General features: G+C 49.4%; 2 protein-coding genes across 2 annotated transcripts; one reads left to right on the top strand and one right to left on the bottom strand.

The window, feature by feature from the left end:
• The first annotated feature begins 288 nt into the window (after positions 1-288).
• On the top strand, positions 289-4,037 carry LOC123137848 (uncharacterized). Its single transcript, XM_044557701.1, has 10 exons — positions 289-538; positions 1,132-1,293; positions 1,362-1,402; positions 1,856-1,901; positions 2,468-2,531; positions 2,622-2,923; positions 3,011-3,139; positions 3,281-3,343; positions 3,453-3,560; positions 3,715-4,037. Exons 1-10 carry the CDS (start codon positions 458-460, stop codon positions 3,748-3,750), a joined length of 1,032 nt encoding a protein of 343 aa, XP_044413636.1. The 5' UTR covers positions 289-457; the 3' UTR covers positions 3,751-4,037.
• Positions 4,038-4,982: 945 nt separating this feature from the next.
• LOC123137847 (uncharacterized) lies at positions 4,983-8,717 on the bottom strand. Its single transcript, XM_044557700.1, has 3 exons — positions 6,991-8,717; positions 6,723-6,886; positions 4,983-5,400 (listed from the first exon to the last, which is right to left on the bottom strand). Exons 1-3 carry the CDS (start codon positions 8,178-8,180, stop codon positions 5,318-5,320), a joined length of 1,437 nt encoding a protein of 478 aa, XP_044413635.1. The 5' UTR covers positions 8,181-8,717; the 3' UTR covers positions 4,983-5,317.
• Between the last annotated feature and the right edge of the window lie 11,126 nt (positions 8,718-19,843).

The raw sequence follows: 19,843 nt of genomic DNA, 5'->3' as shown, positions 1-19,843 counted from the left end.
TCCAACGGCCGAGGCCCTCCACTCGCTCGATCTGACGGCCGGAAACCCATCAAGCCAGTGAAACAGACGGTCGGATTTGCTTGAGCGCTTAGAGAGCTTGGTTCTCCCCGCGGTTCTTGTTTCTGGATTAGGTTATTTATATAGGGGTAACCATGGGCCCAGCTTGCCAATCTGCTTTTTTTTTCCTTTCATTCTTCTGGTACAGTCACCGACCCACACACCCGCTACCGCTCAATTAAAAAAAACACACTCGCTACACCAGACTTTGGATGACCCCCTCAAAAAAGAAAAAAAACCAGACCTTGGATGCTTATTTCCGTCTCGATCCGATTCTCCTCGTCAGAAAAAAAATTAGAAACTCCTCGCCAAACCCCTCCCGTTTCAGAGGCTAGAGGAGGCGAGTCCTTCGCAGGCGAGGGCGGCGAATCGAGAGCAACTCTTGCTCGCAAGCGGGGGGATGAAGCTCCAGATCATTCCGGTGACGGCCAGCGGAGCTGCGCCCGATCCCTTCGAGCTCGAGATCAGCGAGGCCTCCCAGGTATGGAGATGGTACTTGTGCTTCCCTGTGCGGATGCGGATCGTCGCTGTGGGTCGTCCTGGGGAGGAACCCTAGCCCTCTTAATCTAGAAGCCTTCTTCACTCGTTCCATTTTGATGCGATATCGGGGCGGATGCGGCAAAAGGGAGTCGTATCGGAACCTGCATAATTCCTCATGGGAACCTGCATAATGCTGTAGCGGGGTTGGGTGGGGTAAGGGATTAGTATCGGAGACGGAGCTCTTCACCGAGCGACCACTGAACTGATTGCTATCGATTTTGGCTTGTTCGCTGAAATATTGAGGTCGTTGTGCCAAACTGGTTAATGAATAGGTTTGATCTGTTTGTTCTGAACGGGCAGGAGTGCTTCAGTGACCTACAATTGCTTGGAACCCTGCGGTCTTGCCACCCTTAGGCTGAAATTGCGTCGGATTCTGTATTGATATTCCTGTGTAATGATTTACTTAGTGATTTAGAATTTGAATTGCTGTTTATATGAAGGTACCATGATAAGTTTACAGCTACTCACTATTTTCTAGATGTGTGCCAGCATATTGTTTTGCTTGGTTCATAACTTTATTTGTGCTCTATGAAGGTTGGGCAACTGAAACAGTCCATTGAAGCGATGATGGGGAACCAGTTGTGGAAAGTGTCAACGATGGGGATCTTTCACAGGGATAGGGAGCTTCAGGATACTTCAACCTTACTTGAGTATGCCATCAATGAAATGGATCCGGTCACTGTAGTTTCGTGTGAGGTATGATTATTTATTAATGCAATGCATAATTACTTCCTTACTGATGTGTTACCATGTATACTTCACAGGTCAACAATCGGGTGAACTTTCCTACTGGTGATGAAGATCTGTGAGCACCATTAGCCTTGTATTAATATTTTGGTGTAACTGTGATGATTCACATATGGGCCATGTGCTATCCTCTAGTCCTTTAGAAGCATGAATTCTGCAAATTCTGTATACTGTATCAATAACCGGCTGATTCATGGATTATGCCATAAGATTGTGTTAACAACATGGTGTGCACGCAGAGTAATTGTCAAGGACTTAGTTAGGACAGCTTTAATGCACTTCCATATATCTTTTCTCTATGTACAACCTGTCTAGGGTTTCATTCAGTTTGAATAGAACAGGGGATACCACTTCTTAATGATAACTAAAAACTTCGTATCCCCATAATATTTTGCCCCTTTTATATCGTTATTATATTTGAAACTTGTTATGTGTGAATAACATGGTTTCCTGATGCAGGCATTATCTCTATTGAACACTAAGAATCATTTTGCACGGTTTCCTGATGCAGGTTTGCCAACGTTGATCCATCCACTGATGTGTTCTTCACCATTGATGTAAGAAATATTTACCCTTCACCTCATATTATCAGGATTTATCTTCACAGATTAATTTAGTGTGTGGTGATTACACAAAAGAAAATTAGTAGGTTGTGCATGTCACCTTATCAATCCATGTGACGGTTCTTTGCTAGTGGTTCTTTGCCATCTAAACTTATCAGTGCAGCGAGCATCAAGTTCTTTCTAATACTGGAAGTAAACTGGTACAGGCTTCACAGCCCGTGAAACATAATTGAGTTTTTGATATTTATTGCTCTTGACATGTGAGTACTGTTGTTTTATATTTTGTGCACTTGACTTTATTTGATGTGACATATCTGTTGTGAGTTATCAGTAGTTTACTTAATGATGCATAACCTGTTTGTGAAAACATTTCAGTACTTTCTTGTGATCTCTTAGCTGCAAGCATTTTTTTGGCACACTCTAAGCTGCAAGCATGGTAATATGTATTATCTGATCGTGGTGCATGTGTTTCTGCATTACGTTGTATATATGCTAGACTGTCTGAGTTTCATTAGTGCTTTAAGGCATTTCAATTTAATTAGAATTTATGTACTGTGCAGGAGCTACTGGGGCTACAGAATGAAGCACTTGATGTTAAGATGATATTGCCCTACAATTTTCAAGGTTGGCTGTTTACAGCTATTTGCTTAATTATTTAGTCTTCCTGCTCAGCCTCTCCTATACATATGTTTTGTTTTGTTTTTTTCCTTGTAGCAACTACTGAATTGCACAACTTCACGACTCACCACATTAAAACTGCTGGCCAATTGCGGGACAAAGTTGATAATAGCCCACCAAGTTGGCTTTCGAAGCCTGAGGCATTCGCAATCCTATCAAATGCTAATACGTTTGTTGCTGAGAATGTTCATGAGTATGACAACCGGAGGAATGGTGGTGTTGCTCTGGTGAGATCAGCTAATTATGGAGAGTTCCTCCGCCAAGGTCCGGGCTATAAGCATTCTCTTCAAGAAACTACGAGGACTGTCACGATAGAGAAACCTGCTGCAAAATGGAAGGTATATTGTGTTTTGTGTACTACCGTGGTTTATATTTCCAAGGATAAATACTGTGCTTGACTGAGAATACGTTGCATTTCGCCATAGATAGCAGGAGAGATCTTTATGGACCGTTACGAGATTATGGGCGATCTTTGGAACCGCAGGCGTGTTCACCTGGCAAATGATGATACTTTTAGTTTGATTCAATGGATGACAGCAAACCCTAAGCAAAAGGTATAAACATGTATTAGTACATTTATTGTCTGAATATGAATATCTATACCTCCATAGATATTAATGAAGCTAATTTAGATGTATCATTCCTGTTACTGTTATACCTTATTGATACTTGAACTTTGCTATTTCTGAGAATAGGATACCATGAAAGAAGAACTTTCTAATGTTGTGAAAGCAGTGAGTGAGATGACAGGTCAACTGGTAAGTTTGGAGAGGCATCACAAATTGTTTTAATCAATGTTTGGTGTTTACATGGGAAATTGCTTTAGCCAATGTCTTGCTGATCTGTGTATTACTCTTGTATCTTCAGAATGCTGTTGCGGGCGATGTAACCTGTCTGAAAAGCGGGCTTACGGACGTCAAGACTGATCTAACATCAATGAAGCAGAGTCTAACGGACATCCAGATGAGTCTTGCTGTACGTACATCTATATCTGTATCCGTATCATTAGAACATGCTTCTGAAATTTAGGATTGAGCATAAAAAGGTTGAATAAGAAAAGACATTTAGTGCACATGTTGCTGAACTGCGAAATGTGAAGCATGTTCTAACAGTAAGAAAATTCATACAGGCTCTTGTGCACCGGCTTCCTCCTCAAGGTTCTTGAAGCATTCGGATGACCCGTCTCAGCTCACCGAAGTCCTGTCAAAAGCATCATGTGCATGGGTAGTTAATTGATCCAACTCACGGAAGTCCTTTACTGAAACAGTGGGTGCATCTGCATCGTGTGGTTATTTGATCGGCCACTGAGGTTCTAGAGGATGATGGTGACATACCGTTTTGGTAACAATGTCGCTGGAGGCTTGGATACTACGATGGTTATGTTGTTTTGTTCTGGCGACTGGTCCGACCTGCTTCACGCGGCAAGAAGTTTTTTGGTCATTTTTCTGTTCACGTATCTTTTGCCGCTTTGTGATGGGAGCCGTCGTGTTTCCTCTCCGTCCTTGGTCAGGCGTCAGATCTGGCCAAGCGGAGGTAGGATCTGACCCGGGGACGAGTGCAAGGCATTTTGATGCATCATGTATTCGTGTTTACGCCCGACGAAAGAATTGTGTGGCGTGGTTAGTTTTGTCCCTTGGCGACACGCGTCGGCATCGGGAATGAGCCCTGCGCACTGTGTGGGCGCGCACGCTGCCGTGGGGTGGTCACCTAGAAGGCTAGAAGCCTAGAACCGGTGCGATGAAGCCTAGAACCGGTGCGATGGAGATGGAGAATGGGCGTGACCACTGTGATGGTCAATGTGTACATGGCTCTATACATGGCTCGCGGCGACGGTCCTAGCGTCAGCGCTACGTCAGTTTAGACGCCTGTTGTCCACAACGATCCTCCACGTCATCTGTAGACAGCGGTAAAAACACCCCATGCAATAGACCGTCCTTTCATACTATTCCCTCCGTAAACTAATATAAGAGCGTTTAGGTCACTATTTTAGTAATCTAAATGCTTCTATATAAGTTTACAGAGGGAGTACTCCCTAAAATTAGGAAATATATTAATTAGTCTACTAAGTTAAATCCCATCCACCTCCGGCCGACCCCACTCTATACAAAAGGGCAGCTGCCATTTTCTACAGACGCACTCGATACAACGCTGGAAAGGCCGTCCGTAGCGAGCGATTTTCAGGTGCTGCAGATCGGAGAAATGCTGTATAGCCGGACGTTGGAGAGCGATATGTAACATACTTGTGACTATATGCGTATTAGTTAAAAGTGCATATGCTCCCATGTGCCAAAATGAATTTCCGAACGCACATGCAGTAAAAATAAACTGTTGCTAAAAGAGAAGCTCAAAACATATTTAGTCTTCATCCAGACACGAAGGGGCACGTTTTGGTTTCTGTTGAGGGTAAGCCTTCTTGGTTAGTTCTATTTCAACTCAAAAAGGGATGTCCGAAAGTGCTGATCTGAACTAGAACAGTCGAGGGCGGTTTCACTAAGCTCAAAACATATTAGTCTTAATCCAGACACGAAGGTTGAGTTCTAGCCCTACTCACTAGCATGATAGAACAACCACATCAAAGTCAGCAGAACAAAGCCATAATAGAACACCGGCTTAACGATATTATTACAGATCCCTAAGCTCAGTCACCACAGCGACCTTATTTTGGGGAGCTCTTCTAGGGGAAATGGCTAGTGTGACAGGTCCCCCAGGGCTCTAGTCTCCCATCTTCCATCCTAGGACGAAATCTGCTCTAGTAATATCAATTCTGGAGATGCTCCAGAATGAGACGATTTCCAGTGTAAGGCAAGTGTGCGTCCTGAAATAAATAGAAACATGCAAGAGTATTATTCTCTAGTGTGATTCTAAACATTCGATACTTTACATGGTAAATACCAAAAGAGAAAACCTCAAGTAGCACTCTTTAGCCAGAACATTAAGCAGCTCTTACACAAAGCATAGTGTGCATGCAAAAAATAAAATAAAAACTTCATACAAAAGAAACATCTATTTATTTTGCGGCAATTACTTGGTCTTGTGGAGTACTAAGATTGTGCACTTAATCAACAATCATGAACAGGTGCTTCACAAGGCAGTGTCGCTCATCATGCAGTGCAAGGCTCTTCTCTCCGCTAAGTGGAGGAGGGCGGCAATGGTTATGATAGCTAATATTCAAATTCTGGCATGTTCTGCAACGACTGGTGAAGTGGGGGGTCGACAAGGCGTAGGACAGCTTCCCTGTGGTTCCATCCCAGTGCACGATCTATGTAATGTTTTTTTTTACCTATGAAACCGTAGGGGAAGCCCCTATGGTATATTTTCTACTCCCTCCGTCCCATAATGTAAGACGTTTTTTGGCTCTAGTGTAGTGTCAAAAAACGTCTTACATTATGGGACGGAGGGAGTATTATATTATCAGCAGCTAGGATATACAAGGGGGGTTGAGGGTAGGTATCCTAAATGTTTACATGTTAGAGAAGCCAAAGAGAAAGGAAAACAAACAAAAGGCTAAACTTACAAAGCCCTCTCCAAATTGAAAAGTTCTCAACCAAGCCAAAAAAGGGTCTCTGTTCTTATCTTTCACCCTGAAGGAAATGAGGTGGAGGTCCTTCTTGAAAAGAACTTTCCACTAAGTTAAAGAAGGTGGCTGCCCTTCTAAAATCCATTCCTCTGTCCCAGATGTTCCAAAGAGCAGCACTAATGACTTCAACAAACCAAGGCTTCTGAAACTGAGACCTAGCAAGCCTGATCGTCGCCAAAAAATTCAAATGAGCAGCTAAATAGATATTGAGGTCGCTCCAACAAGCCCTGGCAAAAGCACAATTGAAAAACAAATGTGCCCTGCCTTCCCTAGTGGCTGAAGAGCACAAAACACAGTTAACTCTGGACTCAATGTGCCAGTGCCCGCCTTTCCATCATGTCCCTGGTGTTTAGTTGATCAACAAGTATGTGCAGAAACAGCACGGATTATTATTATTTAGATTTATGGGAGGGCATCAATAATGTACTGATATTTGTGAGTTGATCCCATAGAGCCAGCAAACTATCTAATTTTCAGCAAACCGGCGTGGAAGGAATAACAATAGAAAGATAAGGGCATGGGCAGATATTTAAATGAGCAACAGACTAAGTAATATGTACCTGTTATTCCCAGGTTCTTTTTCTTTGACGTCAAACTTCCCACTTCGTTCTCTTCACACACACATGAAACTTGAATTTCACAGTCCTGTAACGTAATTTTTCTCAACATTTCCTTCCAAGACGAAGGTATAACATAGTACTCATGAAACATAAGTCCCTTTGACCTGCAGGAAGAAAGCAAACATGTGGTTAAGGCTATTAGAACAATACAAGTGGCACATGCCGCTGTCAGCGTGGTGGAAAGAAACCACATATGGAAGGAACCTACCACTCAAAATGGTGGCAATATGTCGTCAGATGATCAGCCAGGGTGAAGGGCCGCACAGAGGGCCGAACCCTCTCCTTCAGGTCATGTATGAGGGCATACGTTGATGTCCGCTCGAATGTCCCGCTGCTTAGAGAATACACTACACCAGGGTCGAAGTTGGGCAGCGAGAAGTAGATGGAATTGCTGCTGATAGAAGGGAGTTTCGTGGCGGAGACACATAGGCATCGGTCTTTGCTAAGGAAGAGCGCCCGGTCACCTAGGCTACTCAACAGAACCAGTCCTCTTTGGTTTATATTCACCAGGAAGAGGGCAAAGGCGAATGGCTGCCACCCCTTCTTGCTCTGGCTAACACGACGATGCTGGACAGCAAGGAGCATGTATTCTCTGAATTCCACAAGGTAGTAGTAACAAAATGCAGGGCAACCAAACAAGCTGGGAATACGAGCAACCACTGGGTGCTGTGGGAATAGAGGGTACACCTGCACAATCTCCCCTGTCCCCTTTCTGATGCCAAACAGTCTGCCTCGGAATGGTAAGGCAGTCCAAAGCTCAAGACCTTGGTGTATGACAGACCAATGTGGCTTCCCAGGTTCAGCGTAGACCACCACTGGCACAACCGAGAACCAGGCAACGACAGCAATCGAGGCATGGGACCGGCAGACTGCGGCTTTCATCCAAACCAAATGGTGGAAGATGGGCGCAAGGGGAGGGAGGTCAATGAAGACACGGGTGAATGGATGCAGGACACGGACAGCGGTGGTGCCCTTGTTGAGCAGGATGAGGAGGCCATCAGTGAAGCCGACGATCCGGTGGTTCTGGAGCTCGGACAGACGGACATGGAGGCGCCTGCTGGTGGACGTGTGGAAGAGGGTGATCTCGCAGGCATCAGCTGGGCGTACGCCATCGCCGTCACAGAGGGCGACCCAGCCGCGAGGACGGAAGCGGGTTTCCTGCAGCGTGAGATCGCAGGGGCTGGTGGTGAAGGCACGCCAGTGCGAGCACACAGCGCGGAAGCACATGTAATCCGTCACGTCCTCCGCCAGCAGTTGCTCGGCGATGATGCGGGTGATGTCCGGAGGGAGGGAGGACCAGTCGGTCGCCTGGGAAGGCTCCCCGGCGGCCTCTGGGCGCTTGCGGGCGGTGAGAGCGGCAAAGGAGCAAGCTTTACGCTTCAGTCCTGCGCTCGCCATCGCTCCTGGTCTCCGCCGATGCAAAGACAAAAAGGTCGGGCCTTTCCCTGCGAACCAATCTAAATATACTACTAGAATCCTTGTTGGAACTAGACTCGGATCCGTAAGAAACAGAATCAATTGCGCCCCTCCGTCCTCTCTTATGTAGCACTCTACATCTAAGGGGCGGATCTAGATGGCATGATGACGGGTCTGCACCGGTGCACTCGAAATTTGTGGAGGTACTGTCGATTTGGGTAATCACTGGATGGCGAAAATCTCATACCTCGTAAACAAATCAAAGTCCAAGAACGGACAGGACAGCAAGGAAACGGGAACGGCGGCGATGTTCGGCGACGCCGCACGAGGAGGGATTGTGCCGTAGGGAGAGGGCGGGGGGCGTTGTTGGGGCGTTGATCCGAAGCTAAGTCACGGCGGCAGCTCTAGGGCTGCTAGAGGGGAGAATTTGGAACCGCATCAGACTGGAGTTGGGAGTTGTCACAGGTACCGGACGAGCTCCGCGGGGGATGAGGGCGGGGGGCGTTGCTGGGGCGTTGATCCGAAGTTAGAGCAACTCCAAGGCAGGACCCAAACAGACACGAATTTTGTCTGCTTTTTGTCCGTTTGGGTCTCCTGTCCGCCAAGCGGACATGGGACGGACACGGTGTACACCCGACGCGAGAACATAACAGCGGACAGAGCGGACAACAGCTACACTAGGCGCCCCGCCTTCTCCGTGCCAGCCGGAACCTTCTCCCGCCGCCCCTCCTCTCCCCCTCGCGTCGTCGTGCCATTCCGCTCCCCCTTGCGCCGTTGGGCCCTGTTGCTCCCCCTCGCACTGCTGCGCCTGAGGGAGTCCTGGATTAGGGGGTGTTTGAATAGCCGGACTATGACCTTTGGCCGGACTCCTGGACTATGAAGATACAAGATTAAAGACTTCGTCCCGTGTCCGGATAGGACTTTCCTTGGCGTGGAAGGCAAGCTTGGCGATACGGATATGTAGATCTCCTACTATTGTAACCGACTCTGTGTAACCCTAGCCCTCTCCGGTGTCTATATAAACTGGAGGGTTTTAGTCCGTAGGACGAACAACAATCATACCATAGGCTAGCTTCTAGGGGTTAGCCTCTCTGATCTCGTGGTAGATCTACTTTTGTACTACCCATATCATCAATATTAATCAAGCAGGAGTAGGGTTTTACCTCCATCGAGAGGGCCCGAACTTGGGTAAAAACATCGTGTCCCTTGTCTCCTGTTACCATCCGCCTAGACGCACAGTTCGGGACCCCCTACCCGAGATCCGCCGGTTTTGACACCGACATTGGTGCTTTCATTGAGAGTTCCTCTGTGTCGTTGCGTTTAGGCCCGATGGCTCCTCCGATCATCAACAGCGATGCGGTCCAGGGTGAGACTTTTCTCCCCGGACAGATCTTTGTATTTGGCGGCTTTGCACTGCGGGCCAATTTGCTTGGCCATCTGGAGCAGATCGAAAGCTACGCCCCTGGCCATCAGGTCAGATTTGGAAGCTTGAACTACACGGCTGATATCCGCGGAGACTTGATCTTCGACGGATTCGAGCCACAGCCGGGCGCGCCGCACTGTCACGAAGGGCATGATCTAGCTCTGCTGCCGGACAGTGCCTTGGAGGCCGCACCCATGTCCGCTCCGACCCTTAGCTCGGAGCCGACTGCGCCAATCGAGGACGGGTGGTTGGACACCGCCTCGGGGGCTGCAATCTCTACGGTGATCGAGCCGAACACCATCCCTATTCTCTGTGAAGCCCGTGGCTCCAAGGTGCCGGACTCTTCTCCGGACTCCAAACCCTCCGCGCCCCTGCCAGTCGAATCCAATTGGGCGCCGATCATGGAGTTCACCGCCGCGGACATCTTTCAGCACTCGCCCTTTGGCGACATTCTGAACTCACTAAAGTCTCTCTCTTTATCAGGGGAGTCCTGGCCGGACTATGGTCAACAAGGTTGGGATGCGGATGACGAAGAAATTTAAAACCCACCCACCACCCACTTCGTAGCCACTGTCGATGATTTAACCGACATGCTCGACTTCGACTCCGAAGACATCGACGGTGTGGACGACGATGTAGGAGACGAACAGGAACCAGCGCCTATAGGGCACTGGAAAGCCACCTCGTCATATGACATATACATGGTGGACACCCCAAAAGAAGGCAATAGCGATGGAACAACGGAGGATGACCCCTCCAAGAAGCAGCCTAAACGCCGGTGTCAGCGGCGCCGCTCTAAATCCCGCCAAAGCAAAAACGGTGATTCCGGCACGGGAGATAATAACACCCACGGACAGTGCCGAAGACAACCACCTCCAGCAGGATTCTGCACAGGAGGACGGAGAAGCCAGCCCTCATGAGAGAGCGGCAGACAAAGAGATGGAGGACGATAATTACATGCCTCCCTCCGAAGATGAGGCAAGCCTCGACGACGACGAATTTGTCGTGCAAGAGGATCGCATGGAACAAGAGTGTTTCAAACACAGACTTATGGCCACGGCGAGCAGCCTCAAGAAAAAACAGCAACAGCTTAGAGCTGACCAAGACTTGCTAGCCGATAGATGGACTGAAGTCCTTGCGGCCGAAGAGTACAAACTCGAACGCCCCTCCAAGAGCTACCCCAAGCGCAGGCTGCTACCCCGGTTAGAGGAGGAAGCACTGATGGAGTCATGTACCTAGGGTAGGGTCACAGACCTGATCTAAGTACCCTGCCCAAGGACACCCTTAGAAGAGATCACCTTCCAGTCGACCTACGAGGGACTCACTCGACTGACTTGAAGGACTCGACCACGAAGACTCACTCGACCACCAGAAGGTCAAGAGGCACTCTGCACTGCAACGGTCTGTAATTAAGTAGACTTTATGATAGTAAAGACACTTTATGTGGGGCGTTACCAGTAACGTCCCGGACTTAATGTACCTTAAACCCTTCATTACATGGGTTGGCTGGGGTCCTGGCGCACTCTATATAAGCCACCCCCCTCCACAGGCAGAGGGGTTCGGCACCCTGTAATCCATATACACATAATCCACTCGACCGCCTCCGGGCTCCGAGACGTAGGGCTTTTACTTCCTCCGAGAAGGGCCTGAACTCGTACATCTCTTGTGTTTACAACCTCTCCATAGCTAGGACCTTGCCTCTCCATACCTACCCCCCACTCTACTGTCAGATTTAGATCCACGACAGTTGGCGCCCACCGTGGGCCCGGTGTTTTAGCGATTTTGTGGAGAAGTTGCGATTCTTCCGAGTACTTTCATCATGGTAGCTGCTGGAGTTTTGGTCGAGGGTCGAGAGATTCGTCTCGGTGCTCTCACCTCGTCGCCGACGACTCCGCCTGGCTCCAGGAGGCTCCACTCGACGTCGATGCGCTCCTCGTCCGCGGTGCGACGCATTTTCGCGCATGTGTCCGCGGCGTTCTGCTGCGGCAACCGTCGACCCCATATCGGTCGACTCCCCTATCGACCACCCTCCCGGTCTCCCGCCAGCACAAGCGCTCGGGTCGGTCGAGGCTTCAGCGGTGGGTGAGACACGCGGTGGCTCGCCAGACGGCCACCACCCAAGTTGCGGCAATCGAGCCCGAGGAATCTCTCTACGGCCTGTTCGATCTGTCGACTGGCTCCGTAGAGACTGCATCCGAATGCGATAGCAGTGATCCAGCGGCAGAAATCCTGATGGTCGACGGGCCTCGCAGCCCCCCTGGCTTCGCCCGTGATGGTGGGGCAGGCGACGGAGGCGACCCCGCACGAGACCACGAAGAGTACCAGCCCGAGCCACTTGACTCTCTGCAAAGAGAAGAACTTCGCCGCAGGAACATGGATGCCCTGCATACTCCCATCGCAGGAGAAACCCCCGAGGCTCGCGCCTTGGAGGAGGCACGTTTGGCCAATTTGGCCGAACGCGCTCGCCTGGAGAATCTTCAGCGAGCACTCGACGAGCGCGCGCGGCAACGAGTTCCCGACGCCAATCGACGTCAACTCTTCCCGCCGACTCAGGTATATCGAACCCCAATCCAGAATTTAGCAGCTGCGACCCGTATAGCAGAGTCCATCCAGCCCTCTCAGTCGGAAGCTGGCAGAGGCTTGATGCAGATCAGGGATCTGCTCCGGGCAGCAGGAGATCAGAATTCAGCCGTGTCGCAGTCGCGCAACAGAATTCACAGTCGATCCGTCGCTGTGAATACGGTTCAGTCGGCTCACAGTCCCAGATCGCCTCCGCGGCGTGAAGGGCGCGAGAATCGGCGAGACCAATATGGAGACCGACACGACCGAGATGATAGGCGTCGAGTGCCCACTTCCCCTCCGAGGGATGGGTCTTACGCTCCTCGGCAGCAAGATGACAGACGTCAGCTCAGTGCGGGGCGAAGAGTTCCAGTCGACCCCAGAGAACCAGGCTTCGACGCGCGATCCATTATCGTGCAAGGCTTGGTCGACCGGAACAGAGCCCATCGAGGTGGACTCGATAGAGATGCGCCCACGAGCAGTCGAGTGCACGTTTCTGGTCCAGAATGTTTCAGCAGAGCTATCAGAGCCGCAGTGATTCCTCCCAATTTCAGGTTGGCAACATGAGTCAGCAAGTTCACCGGTGAGTCTAAGCCTGAAACTTGGCTTGAGGACTACCGAGTGGCGGTTCAGATTGGTGGTGGGAATGACGAGGTGGCCATGAAGCATTTGCCCCTCATGTTGGAAGGTTCTGCCAGAGCGTGGTTGAATCAGTTACCTCCTAGCAGCATTTACACTTGGGAAGATCTGTCCCGAGTGTTCGTCAGAATGTTTGAAGGAACTTGCAAGTGACTGGCTGGATTGACGGAGCTGCAAGTCTGCGTGCAGAAGACCAATGAGACTCTCAGGGAGTATATTCAGAGATGGATCACTTTGCACCATACTGTGGAGAATGTGTCTGATCATCAGGCAGTCTGCGCCTTCAAGGATGGTGTCAAGAACAGAGAATTGAGTTTGAAATTTGGTCGAACCGGAGACATGACCTTGAGTCGGATGATGGAAATTGCTACCAAGTATGCCAACGACGAAGAAGAAGACCGACTTCGAAGCGGCAAGCACAAGCCGAGCCAGTCGGAGAAGGGAAACACCAGTCGGAAACAGGAGCGGAAGGCTGAACCGGCAGCTCCTGGAGAGGCTCTGGCCGTGACTCACGGAAAGTTTAAACGGAAACCAAAAGGATCCTGGAACCCTAAGAAGGTAAAGGATAAAGAAGGGAACGACGTGATGGATATGCCGTGTCACATCCACACGAAGAAAGACGAAGAGGGGAATAACATTTACCCAAAGCATACCACTCGCCAATGTCGACTCCTGATCCAGCAGTTTCAAGGAAAACAGTCTAAAGACAAGGAAAAGGAGTCAGACAAGGCCGAAGACAAGGAGGACAGTGAGGAAGGATATCCGCATGTCAACTCCACTCTGATGATCTTTGCAGATGTGGAAAGCAAGAGTCGATTGAAAGTCATTAACCGCGAGGTGAACATGGTTACCCCAACAAAAGCAAATTATCTGAGATGGTCCCAAACACCCATCACATTCGACCAATCTGATCACCCGACTCATATTGCCACCCCTGGGAAGCAAGCTTTGGTGGTCGATCCAGTTGTCGAAGGCACTCGACTGACAAAAGTGCTGATGGATGGTGGTAGCGGGCTGAATTTGTTGTATGCAGACACACTAAAAGGAATGGGCATTCCGATGTCCCGACTAAGCACCAGTAACATGAGCTTTCATGGAGTTATACCAGGGAAGAAAGCCGAGTCACTCGGCCAAATAGCTCTGGACGTGGTGTTTGGTGATTCGAAACATTTTCGCAAAGAGAAGTTGACGTTTGAGGTCGTGGATTTTCAGAGTGCATATCATGCCATTTTGGGGAGACCAGCTTATGCACGGTTCATGGCTCGACCATGTTACGTGTACCTCAAATTGAAGATGCCCGGCCCCAAAGGAGTGATCACTGTCATCGGTGATCGGAAAAAGGCAGAAGAGTGCTTTCAGAAGGGCTCAAAGATTGCTGATTCCCAGGTGACAGCGGTCGAGTTTGAAGAATACAAGCAAAACGCAGATCCGAGTGATTTGCTGCGATCCAAGAAACCCGTCACAGAATCTGCATTTCAGTCGTCCGGTGAGACGAAGCCTGTTCACATTCACCCGACCGACCCCGATGCAGCCCCGACCCACATCTCCACAACACTTGACCCGAAATAGGAAGAAGCGCTCATCCAGTTCCTCCGTGAGAACTGGGACATTTTTGCATGGAAGCCCGCTGACATGCCAGGTGTTCCCAGGGGACTGGCTGAGCATCGCCTAAGAGTCGACTCATCAGCAAAACCAGTCAAAGAGCATCTTCGGTGGTCCGCCGTCCAGAAGAGAAAAGCCATTGGTGAGGAAGTGGCTCGACTGTTGGCGGCAGGATTTATCCGAGAGATATACCACTCCGAATGGCTCGCTAATGTCGTCATGGTTCCTAAGAAGGACAAATCGCTCCGAATGTGCATTGATTTCAAGCACATCAACCGGGCCTGCCCGAAAGATCATTTTCCTCTCCCTCGCATAGATCAAATTGTTGACTCGACCGCGGGATGCGAGAGATTGTCTTTTCTAGACGCCTACTCCGGGTACCACCAGATCCGTCTGTACGGACCCGACGAGGTAAAAACAGCTTTCATCACTCCATTCGGGTGCTTCTGCTATATCACCATGCCATTCGGCCTCAAGAATGCCGGAGCCACATTTATGCGAATGATTCAGAAGTGTCTACTCACTCAAATCAGTCGGAATGTGGAAGGTATATGGATGATATCGTCGTCAAGTCACGAAAAGGTTCCGACCTGCTCGCTGACCTCGCCGAAACATTTGCCAACCTCAGAAGGTATGATATCAAGCTCAATCCATCAAAGTGCACATTCGGAGTTCCTGGTGGCAAGTTACTCGGTTTTCTCGTTTCCGAGCGAGGGATCGACGCTAATCCAGAAAAGATCGGCACTATTCTCCGAATGAAACGCTCTGTGCGAGTGCACGATGTCCAGAAGCTTACTGGATGCTTGGCCGCATTAAGCCGATTCATCTTACGACTCGGTGAAAAGGCATTGCCTCTTTACCGACTAATGAAGAAGGCAGACAAGTTCGAGTGGACTCCAGAAGCTGATGCAGCGTTTGCCGAGCTAAAAGCTCTGCTCTCCACCCAGCCGGTGCTTGCTGCTCCAATCAGCAAAGAGCCTCTGTTGCTTTATATCGCAGCCACATGACAAGTCGTCAGTACAGTGCTTATGGTCGAGCGGGAAGAAGAAGGAAAAGCTTTCAAACTTCAGCGCCCAGTGTATTATTTGTCTGAAGTCTTGACTCCATCCAAGCAGAGATATCCTCATTATCAGAAGCTTGTGTATGGAATATACATGACCACAAAGAAGGTTGCTCATTATTTCTCTGATCATTCCATCACAGTCGTCAGCGACACTCCACTATCAGAGATTTTGCACAATAGAGATGCAACTGGTCGAGTGGCGAAATGGGCGATTGAACTTCTTCCCCTTGATATCAAGTTTGAAGCAAAGAAAGCCATTAAGTCCCAGGCGATAGCAGATTTCCTCGCCGAGTGGATTGAACAGCAGCAGCCGACTGAAGTTCACTCAGAGCATTGGACCATGTTTTTTGATGGCTCTAAGATGTTGAATGGTTCCGGTGCTGGGGTTGTCCTGGTTTCCCCAGAGGAGATAAGCTCAGATATGTGCTCCAGATTCACTTTGATTCCTCCAACAATGAGGCAGAGTATGAGGCCCTCTTATACGGATTGCGCATGGCCATTTCACTCGGCATCCGTCGCCTGATGGTCTATGGCGATTCAGATTTAGTGGTCAACCAAGTGATGAAGGAGTGGGACATGAGAAGCCCAGCCATGACTGGATACTGCAGTGCAGTGAGGAAGCTGGAAAAGAAGTTCGAGGGGTTGGAGCTCCATCATATACCCCGACTGAAAAATCAAGCAGCTGATGATCTAGCAAAGATAGGTTCCAAGAGAGGAGCCATTCCGAGTGGTGTGTTCTTGGAGCATATACACACTCCGTCAGTCAAAGAAGATCCTTTCACCGAAGAAGCTCCACAGCCCAAGAGTGCCACAGATCCGACTGAGGTTGAAGTCCCAGCAGTGGTCGACTTGGTCATGGAGGTCTTGGTGGTCATTCCCGACTGGACAGTTCCGTATATCGCGTATATCCTGAGAAAAGAGCTTCCGGAGGAGGAGGAAGAGGCTCGACAGATCGTCCGTCGATCTAAAGCCTTTACCGTAATCAAAGGACAGTTATATAGAGAAAGCGCGACTGGAGTTGGTCAGAAGTGCATAACACCAGAAGAAGGTCGAATCATCCTTAATGATATCCACTCGGGGACCTGTGGTCATCATGCGTCCTCTCGGACCATCGTGGCCAAAGCATACCGAGCCGGATTTTACTGGCCAAAGGCGAATGAGATGGCAAAGGAAATAGTGGATAAGTGCGAAGGATGTCAGTTCTACTCGAATATGTCGCACAAGCTTGCATCAGCTCTGAAGACCATTCCACTCGTCTGGCCTTTCGCAGTATGGGGGTTGGACATGGTCGGTCCTTTGAGAACAGGTCGAAGTGGCTTCACGCATGTACTGGTGGCAGTCGACAAGTTCACCAAGTGGATTGAGGCTAAACCAATCAAGAACCTTGACGTCGGTACTGTTGTTAGCTTCATCAGGGAACTGATATTCAGATATGGAGTCCCGCACAGCATCATTACGGATAATGGGTCGAACTTTGACTCGGAGGAATTCAGGGATTTCTGCAACTCTCAAGGCACACGAGTCGCCTACGCTTCAGTCGCCCATCCGCAGACGAATGGACAAGCAGAGCGAGCCAATGGCCTGATTCTCAAGGGATTGAAACCCCGACTGATGCGTGATCTCAAGCATGCAGCTGGAGCATGGGTCGACGAACTTCCCTCGGTGCTTTGGGGACTGCGGACCACACCTAATCGATCGACCGGAAGAACTCCATTCTTCTTGATCTACGGAGCTGAAGCAGTCTTGCCGAGTGATCTTCTCCACAATGCTCCTCGAGTTGAGATCTACAACGAAGCAGAAGCTGAACAAGCGCGGCAGGACGCAGTCGACCTTTTAGAGGAAGAAAGGGAGATGGCTCTGATCCGATCGACCATCTACCAACAAGATTTGCGTCGTTTCCACGCCAGAAATGTGAGGGGTCGAGCCTTCCAGGAAGGAGATTTAGTTCTCCGAGTGGATCATAAGAAACATCACAAGCTTGCTCCTTCTTGGGAAGGACCCTTCATCGTCACCAAAGTTCTCCACAACGGGGCGTACCGTCTTTACAACGTCGAACGTAATATCGACGAGCCCGAGCTTGGAACGCGGAACTACTCCGCCCATTTTACACTTAAGTTTATCACTCGGATGAGTTGCAATAAAGTACTCCTATAGTTCATGGATTTCAAAATAATAGTGTCATAGTTCCTCCATAATTTTTGTCACTTTTTATGTTGTCCAATAAAATTTTCCCCTCAGTGGGTGACTTAGCCGCGAATCCGTTTCGCCTAAGTTTGTAAAAATCCTTACCGAGTGGTGAGCCAGACTCCCACTCGGAGGCTTAGCTGCGAATCCGTTTCGCCTAAGATTAAATAAAATCCTACCGAGTGGTAAGCCAGACTTCCACTCGGGGGCTTAGCTGCAATCCAAGTACTCACCTAAGTTATAAAAATCCTACCGAGTGGTAAGCCAGACTTCCACTCGGGGGCTTAGCTGCAGTCCCAAGTACTCGCCTAAGTTCATAAAAATCCTACCGAGTGGTAAGCCAGACTTCCACTCGGAGGCTTAGCTGCAGTCCAAGTACTCGCCTAAGTTATAAAAATCCCACCGAGTGGTAAGCCAGACTTCCACTCGGATGCTTAGCTGCAGTACAAGTACTCGCCTAAGTTATCAAAATCCTACCGAGTGGTAAGCCAGACTTCCACTTGGAGGCTTAGCTGCAGTCCAAGTACTCGCCTAAGTTATAAAATTCCTACCGAGTGGTAAGCCAGACTTCCACTCGGAGGCTTAGCTGCCAGTCCAAGTACTCGCCTAAGTTATAAAATTCCTACCGAGTGGTAAGCCAGACTTCCAACTCGGAGGCTTAGCTGCAGTCCAAGTACTCGCCTAAGTTATAAAAATCCTACCGAGTGGTAAGCCAGACTTCCACTCGGAGGCTTAGCTGCAGTCCAAGTACTCGCCTAAGTTATCAAAATCCTACCGAGTGGTAAGCCAGACTTCCACTCGGAGCTTAGCTGCAATCCAAGTACTCGCCTAAGTTATCAAAATCCTACCGAGTGGTAAGCCAGACTTCCACTCGGGGGCTTAGCTGCAGCCCAGTGCTCGCCTAAGATATAAAAATCCTACCGAGTGAAGAGCAAACCTCTCACTCGGGGCTTAGCTGCAGCCCAGTGCTCGCCTAAGATATAAAAATCCTACCAAGTGAAGAGCAAACCTCTCACTCGGGGGCTTAGCTGCAGCCCAGTGCTCGCCTAAATCCTACCGAGTGAAGAGCAAACCTCTCACTCGGGGGCTTAGCTGCAGCCCAGTGCTCGCCTAAGATATAAAAATCCTACCGAGTGAAGAGCAAACCTCTCACTCGGGGGCTTAGCTGCAGCCCAGTGCTTGCCTAAGATATAAAAATCCTACCGAGTGAAGAGCAAACCTCTCACTTGGGGGCTTAGCTGCAGCCCAGTGCTCGCCTAAGATATAAAAATCCTACCGAGTGAAGAGCAAACCTCTCACTCGGGGGCTTAGCTGCAGCCCAGTGCTCGCCTAAGATATGAAAATCCTACCGAGTGAAGAGCAAACCTCTCACTCGGGGGCTTAGCTGCAGCCCAGTGCTCGCCTAAGATATAAAAATCCTACCGAGTGAAGAGCAAACCCCTCACTCGGGGGCTTAGCTGCAGCCCAGCGCTCACCTAAGTGGATTAAGGAATAAGTCGACTGCAGTGAGCGTCTTGCTTTGAACCTGCAAAAGACATTTCAAGCCAAAAGCAATCATATTCAAACATCAAATTCAAGTTCGGAACGATACCTAAAGGAACCGAAAGTGCTCAGGCGCTAAGCCTATTAAGGTTTATCGGTTACAACTCCACTCGGCATACCGAGGCAAATTTAAAGCGTCGAGCTTAAAAGAAGTTTTTTACCCCTCCTGTGGAGGGCTGGAAGGTGCAACAAACTCATCAAGATCAATTCCATCCGCGATCCGAGTGGCAGCAGCAATGAAAGTTTCCATAAAGGACCTGAAGTCGTGTTTCTTGGTGTTGGCCACCCGGAGGGCCGCCAGCTTGTCTTCTCGCACATCTTTGCAGTGGACTCGGGCCAGACACAGAGCAACATCTGCACCGCACCGAGCCGAGGACTTTTTCCACTCCTGCACTCGACCAGGGACCGTGTTCAAGCGAGCCATCAGCGACTCGAGGTCGTTCTGGAGTGTCTCCCTGGGCCAGAGCGTTGAGTCGATGCGAGATGTGGTGACCTTCAGCCTTGCAAGATAGTCCACGACAGCTGCAACACGGGACTCCAGTCGGAAAACATTCATGGCAACTTCGTCGTTCACCGGAGAATTGACGGGGTCAAGGTTTGGTTCCAGCCGGCTAGTCTCTTCTTCAAAGTCTT

Source organism: Triticum aestivum, chromosome 6B, assembly GCF_018294505.1.
Source record: "Triticum aestivum cultivar Chinese Spring chromosome 6B, IWGSC CS RefSeq v2.1, whole genome shotgun sequence".
Classification (NCBI taxonomy): domain Eukaryota; kingdom Viridiplantae; phylum Streptophyta; class Magnoliopsida; order Poales; family Poaceae; genus Triticum; species Triticum aestivum.
This window is presented reverse-complemented; position numbering and strand designations above follow the sequence as displayed.

Coding starts and splice junctions, on each gene's coding strand:
- LOC123137848 (XM_044557701.1), top strand. CDS start 458: ATGAAGCTCCAGATCATTCCGGTGACGGCCAGCGGAGCTGCGCCCGAT. Junction 1,403..1,855: donor CCTACTGGTGATGAAGATCT/GTGAGCACCATT, acceptor TTCCTGATGCAG/GTTTGCCAACGTTGATCCAT. Junction 1,902..2,467: donor ATGTGTTCTTCACCATTGAT/GTAAGAAATATT, acceptor TGTACTGTGCAG/GAGCTACTGGGGCTACAGAA.
- LOC123137847 (XM_044557700.1), bottom strand. CDS start 8,180: ATGGCGAGCGCAGGACTGAAGCGTAAAGCTTGCTCCTTTGCCGCTCTC. Junction 6,887..6,990: donor TATTGCCACCATTTTGAGTG/GTAGGTTCCTTC, acceptor TTCTTCCTGCAG/GTCAAAGGGACTTATGTTTC. Junction 5,401..6,722: donor AAAGAACCTGGGAATAACAG/GTACATATTACT, acceptor TATTTATTTCAG/GACGCACACTTGCCTTACAC.